Source organism: Clupea harengus, chromosome 10, assembly GCF_900700415.2.
Source record: "Clupea harengus chromosome 10, Ch_v2.0.2, whole genome shotgun sequence".
In the NCBI taxonomy this organism is placed as follows: Eukaryota; Metazoa; Chordata; class Actinopteri; order Clupeiformes; family Clupeidae; genus Clupea; species Clupea harengus.
This window is the reverse complement of record NC_045161.1, coordinates 8,200,346-8,207,090: the sequence shown is the minus strand read 5'-3', so window position 1 is coordinate 8,207,090 and position 6,745 is coordinate 8,200,346. Positions and strand designations below refer to the sequence as shown.

Below are 6,745 nucleotides of genomic sequence, written 5' to 3'. Positions count from 1 at the left end.
TGAAGGTTAAGTTCTCCTTATTTATACCGGTGTGTTGTAATGAAAGAAAAAAGTAATATAGATGCTGAATTTCTATAAAGCAAATATATGCTATATTTGGCATTAATTGATTAATGATAAGGAATTAATTAGTAATTAATTGACCGGGGTGCAGAGTATTGTCATGCCAGCAATAAAACAATGAGGACTGTAATATACTTTTGTTATCTCTCCTGAATAATATCAAGAAATTTCTACACCACATTATTTAAAATATATAAAATGTTCTAATATTTTGAACAAATACATTTGAAAGAAAAATATAACTTCAAATTTATTTCAGTTTTCATTGTTCTGTTTTTGAGAATGAAAGCATTTCTCAAGCGTTTTACGAACTGTATTTGTGGGATATACTTTCGACGTTTCAGTTTTCCTATAGTCCACAAACGCCATCTGGTGGCGGTGTTGTAGCGTGTCAGTAACGTCTTTGCCATTGTGGATTTCTTTTAGCTTTTTGCTTTGAAATGCGCTATTATGAACATACTCTTATAGACAGGGGTACAAAATTAAAATGTGTCTTACCAACTGCGTGAATGTTGACGACTCTTGGAGCGTGGAGAACTTGGAGTGAGGTGAGTCAAACATTTCATATCGCATTCAAGAACAAGTTTTGAAACAGACCAAGGTTGACATAGGCCTATCCTATTTGTTGTTTTGAGATGGTAGATTATGTGACAAGACCATCTTTACAGGCTTCTTGCTCCTTCTCATTTTCACGTTTACGTCTTCGTGTCAATTTAGCAAACAACATGAATGTGTAATGCCTCTAAATACCAATAGATGACGCTATCAGTCAATCCAAAGACAGATTCTAACGGCCACATTACAGATGAGAACTGCTATATGTTGCAAACACACTCATAGACGCATTTATAACGTTTACATTTTTTAATAATAGCTCGTCAACATTACCTATAGACAGACACAATGACTATTCAATACTTTATTTTTTTCAATATTTGACAAAGACATGAAAATATACTCTTTAAGAAATAATAAATATACAATACTTTTTTATGAACAAAATGCACAATTTACAAAATAGGTCGACTCTGTTATCTCTTCCTATGTCTATCATACATTACATTGGTGACTTAATTATTATATCATCAGAAATTGATATTAGTGTCGCTATTTTTAACAGTTCAACAACATTCAGACTGAACTTGTGCTGGTGTTGTAACTCACTAATTATATCCTGCCTTTGACTGATATACCCCTCATAAAACAACACCACTTTTTTTAAAAATCACCTTCAAAAACGTCCTTGATCCTTCAATTATGCACAATTTGTGTTAGACCAACTCCTGCTGCTACACTTCTTGCGAACTTCAAAGGATCTTATCTTTACCCTTGGTACACAGCCAGAGATGGCAAACGAGATGCTCCATCTTGAGGGTCGCACACAACGCCATGTCCACTGCCTGAGGCCACAGGTGGTGATGCTTGGTAGGAAAGTCTCTGGGTGTGTGTGTGTGGGGAGGGGGGTCATAGAGAGCCTCCTGGTGGTCAGGAGGTGAACAAGAGGTATGAGATGAGGCCTGCCAGGAAGCAGGTGAGCGCTGTGGGGGCAGCGTGGGGGGCCACTGCAGCGTTCAGGCTGTGGTGGGACGGGGGGCTGCTCGAGGGCTGGGCCCTGGCGGCGGGCGACGTCCTCCTCTCCTGCTTCTGGTGGGGGAAGGGGGGCTCCACCGTCACGTACCCGTTAGTTATTCGGATGAACGGGAGAGGGGTAGTGCTGCTGATGACAAAAGAATGTCACGATGAAAAAAGGGCTGCATGTGTAAGTGATAGAATATGGCTTCATGACAAAAGTAGAAAATGAGATACGAGAGAAAGAGACAGGGTCAGCTGACTGAATACATGTAGAGATAGATAGAGATGAAGCTAGATGTATAGATAGATATAGGTAGATACATAGATAGCACTGTGAAGATAGATGGTACCCTTGTTTCGGACATGTGAAGTGTGTTTATGTGTGTGTGTGTGTGTGTGTGTGTGTGTGTGTGTGTGTGTGTGTGTGTGTACATGTGTGTGTGTCTGTCCTCTCACCTGTCCCCCATGCGCACCCATAAGTCACTGAAGAGGCGCTTGCGTTCGTGGGAGCGGTGGGCCTTGCGCGGCCGCTTGTGCCTCCCGAACTCCTCCAGCTGGCTCAGGCTGTCCGGCAGCAGCAAGTGGGGCAGCTCATCCTCTGGGGGCTCCAGCTCCCACCCAGCTGTCACGCCCTCCTCCTCCTCGTCCTCATAGCTCCCCCCGCCAGGCACCGTAGTGGTTTCTTCCAGCGGCGGCGACGACGTCGGAGGACTCCAGCTCCTGTGAAAGGCACGGCCAAGACAATGAGCTCTAATCTGCATTTAAACCACTGAGCTAGCTCCCTTATTAGCAGGGGTGGAAAAGCTATAAACGTGTGGTTATATCATTAGGCCTTGTAAACATGTGGTGCATCAGTTTGTGGCTTGTATGTTGGACATCTTACAAGACAATCTGGCCTCATGGTCTGGAGGTCCAGTGTCTTACAAGCGCACTGGGGCTGTGAAAGGAGGTAATGGTTTGGATCCGATGATGGCTGTTATCAGAGGCAGTGACAGCATAGCTCTGGCTGTTAGTGCTAGCGTGTCATCTGTTGGAGGCTTACTTTAAATATAGGCTACTGTAGATGTCAGTGGTTGAATGTGAGGGTGTGTGTGTATACTCTGTCTTAACACACACTTGTGTGTGTGTGTGTGTGTGTGTGTGTGTGTGTGTGTGTGTGTGTGTGTGTGTGTGAGGATCAATCGGCCATGACTCCCACGGTCACCGTCATACGTCTTTTACCTGCCTGGGTTAGTGTGTGTGAGTGTGTTGGGGGAGAGGAGTGTGAACATCAAAAGCAGGGCACCCGGTCGTGCGAGCTTGTAAAAGAGTTTTATGAAGTACCACATTCTGCCACAAGCCACAGGGGAGGCGGCGAGCCCACGAGCTCCCTGGACTACCCAGAGTGACAGAGGCCTCCACCACAGCCTGCACAGGCAGAGCCCCAGAGACATCTCCCTCTCTCTCTCTCTCTTTCTCTCTCTCTCTTCCTCCCTTATTCTCTCTTTCTCAAAGTTTTATTTGCATGACAAATAATTATGTTTGCATCGCCCAAGCATACAACAAACAGAATGAAGTGAAATAATATATTATAGTTCAAATAACAAAAACATATAGATGTTTAGTACACATTAAGAAGGTTAGTTCTCTCTTTCTTTCTCTCTTTCTCGCTCGCTCTCTGTTTTCTCACCTTTCCCTCTGAGTCTGCACAATATATTGGCACAAGAGCGGCACTATGATAAAATATTGGAAATATTCATATATTCCAGTGTCAAACTAAAATATGAATGAATTGGAAAAACACAAAGTTCACACTGTCCCTCAGGTTCTAAGTATGTGTCTGTGATGTAGGGGTGGCCCAGTAGAGGGATACGTGTCTGTGATGTAGGGGTGATGTAGGGGTGGCCCTGTAGAGGGATACGTGTCTGTGATGTAGGGGTGGCCCTGTAGAGGGATACGTCTGTCTGATGTAGGGGTGATGTAGGGGTGGCCCAGTAGAGGGATACGTCTGTCTGATGTAGGGTCGCCCAGTAGAGGGATATGTGTCTGATGTAGGGGTGATGTAGGGGTGGCCCTGTAGAGGGATGTGTGTCTGATGTAGGGGTGATGTAGGGGTGGCCCTGTAGAGGGATACGTGTCTGTGATGTAGGGGTGATGTAGGGGTGGCCCAATAGAGGGATATGTGTCTGATGTAGGGGTGATGTAGGGGTGGCCCAATAGAGGGATATGTGTGTCTGATGTAGGGGTGATGTAGGGGTGGCCCTGTAGAGGGATACGTGTCTGTGATGTAGGGGTGATGTAGGGGTGGCCCTGTAGAGGGATATGTGTGTCTGATGTAGGGGTGGCCCAGTAGAGGGATATGTGTGTCTGATGTAGGGGTGGCCCAGTAGAGGGATATGTGTGTCTGATGTAGGGGTGGCCCTGTAGAGGGATCCAGACTGGACCACAGAGAGCGCCTTTGTAAGGGCTGCGTTGCCCCCTGATCGCTGCACACCCAGGAGGTGTTCCATTAAAAAGAGGCCCCAGACCACATACCTGCAGCAGCCCAACTTCCAGCAAGACTTGTCTCCATGTTGTCATGCTGCCCATGCTAGCACCACACTGATTAGCCTAACCGTGGGCGGTCTATAGCTTTCTCTCTCTCTCTCTCTCTCTCTGTTTTTAAAACATGTGTTCTGACATGATGTTTTCTGGTTTTAACTTGTATGGAGGCAGAGAAGAACAGCACACATGTGGTGCTGGGTAGAGGCCCCCATGTTTGAGGTTTGTTCTCTCTCTCTCTCTCTCTCTCTCGTTTTTCCCCTGCCCATGCTCCTGTGTTGTGGCGGTCATGTGTTGTTGTCGTGTCGCTTGGGTTGCCACCACCACCTCACCTCATTTGGAGGGCCCCAGTCATGAAGTCACACGGGCGGGGGTGGGGTGGGGTGGGGTGGGGTGGGGGGGTTGTGTTGCTGCTTCAGCGACCACAGTCAAGTCAGTCAGTCAGGCAGTCACTCAATCAGCCGGTCCACTTGTCAAAAATGTTCCCCTCCCGCCCTCTCTCTGTTTCTTTAACCGCGATGGCTGTCGCCTCCACTCCACGTCTCCGCGGCAGCCAGCGGGGGAGTGCCAGTGGTAAACGCCGCAATTTGCATTGGGAAGCGTTTTAAAAACGCCGCCTGCCCACTCCTGTGCGAACGTCCCGAGCGAGCCCTCAAACCCTACAACCCCCCCCCCCACACACACACACTCACACACACACACTCACACACATACCACACTACCCCACTCTCTCCACACTCCGCGCACTCACCATTTTTCTTCTTCTTTTTCCATTTGCACCCTTGTTCGAGTTAAGCGCTGGAACCAGCAATGCTGTTATTTTAATGGGGCTCAACCTGCACATGGCTCTTGATCAACTCCCCACAGCTTCAGCCGAGTAATGGCGCAGGCGTGCCAGAGAGTGACAGGGGCGGGGAGGGGTGAGGGGTAAGGGGTGCGGAGGAGGTAAGGGCTTGAGCGGCCTCGCGTGAGGAGCAGCGGCACACACAGCCGCGCTCCTCTCCAGCGGCAGACGCGCGCAGAAAAGCTGGCATGGCCGGCCGCCCGGCCAGCCGACTGGGGCCGCTCCACCTCTGCAGGGTTGGCATGGGGGGGATCAAAGCAGCTCGCTGTGGCACAGCTCTATTTGGAGTTGTACCCATGTGTGCAGAGAGGGAGCGAAGGAGAACAGGAGAGAGGGAGAACAGAGGAGAGAGAGAGAGAGAGAGAGAGAGAGATGGAATGGTGAGTTCTACTGAGTTATGTGGGTTTATGCGGAGGCCTCGGGAGAGGGGACGAGCTGTAAATTCACTCCAAGTGTAAAACACTGACAAACACTGACACTGACAATTAGAGTTGGGGTAGACAAAGTGAGGCGTGTATTTTTCTTTTCTTTTAAATATCTGGAATGTTTCATTGGCAGGGTGAAAGCTGGCCAGCGCTGAATAAAAAAAACAGGAACAACATGCAGTGTGAGCGAGAGGAGGATAGAGACGGAGTGAACTGGAGAGAGAAAGAGAAAGACAACACGAGAGAGGAGGCAGAGATGTATGTGTGACCTCACTCTGTGTCTCTGATCACTGCACCGATCACCGGTTTGGTCTTTTCTCCCATCCAATAACCCTGGCATGGTCATAAGTGGTCTGAGATCAATGAGCCATGATTCAAATGTATTACAATAGGACTGGAAATATGATGTTAAGCCGGGGGGAGTGAGGAAGAGAGAGAGAGAGAGAAATAGCGATAGTAAGAAAGAGACAAAAAAGGACAAATGAACTCACTCTGGGAGTGTCTCCCCAGCCGGCGTGTGCTCCACCTGGTAACCCTCCTGCCTCAGGATCTCCAGGACGCTGTGGTTGCCAAGGAAGTGACCTAACAGGAAGCAGAGACAAAGCTGTCATTGCACACACAGCAGACCAAAGGTCACTCTCTTTCTCTTTTTACACACTTCCCAGAGTGCCAGGGCCTCTAGCTGAACTGATCCAGTCGGCCAGAAGGCGGAGGGTGTGTGTGAGCGTGTGTGTGTGTGTGTGTGTAAGTGTGTGTATGGGAGTGACTGATGAGGTATAAATACAGGCTGATGCAATCACACAGTCCACAGAAAACCTCCGGGGCATTTGATTCTAGTCCGAGATGGCAGGGCTTTATGCCGGCTCGCACCTCCACGCAGGCTGGCGCCTTGCCCTTGATCATGAGGTGCACTTGTCCGCCTCGGTAATGAGGGGCTGAATTAGACGCGCTGCCCGCCTGCCTGCCCGCCCGCCCACCTGGATGCCTGGCTGGCCACTTCGCTTCACTTCGCCTCCGCTCGCCTTGGCTCAGGCTCGCGCGCACACACACACACACACACACACACACACACACACACACCACACACCACACACACTATAATACAGGCATAATTCCTTCACTGTGAGACATCAAACATGCGCTGGAGTCCGGCAGGCCCCACTGATGAAAGGCGCTTGATTCGGGGGGCGAGGGGCAGCTAATCCTCCACGTCACTCACCCCAGCAATAACGGCTAATGCGCCCTGACATCAACCCCCCCCCCCCCAACTACCTCCACCTCAACCACCACCTCTGCACCCCCCACCCTCCTCCCTTCTCCT

The 6,745-nt window shown here is 49.1% G+C and overlaps 1 protein-coding gene across 2 annotated transcripts in view; it reads right to left on the bottom strand.

Moving 5' to 3' along the window:
* Positions 1-362: 362 nt before the first annotated feature.
* Positions 363-6,745, bottom strand: part of trabd2b (TraB domain containing 2B) — a 67,407-nt gene continuing 61,024 nt past the window's right edge. Inside the window, exons 5-7 of one of the 2 annotated variants that reach the window (XM_031575230.2) lie at positions 5,916-6,006; positions 2,092-2,355; positions 363-1,780 (exon numbers count right to left, since the gene is read on the bottom strand). In XM_031575230.2, the coding sequence (XP_031431090.1) occupies positions 1,549-1,780; positions 2,092-2,355; positions 5,916-6,006 (587 nt within the window). In that variant the 3' untranslated portion in view covers positions 363-1,548. The remainder of the gene's footprint in view (positions 1,781-2,091; positions 2,356-5,915; positions 6,007-6,745) is intronic. The other variant, XM_012820570.3, reaches the window with a different exon arrangement.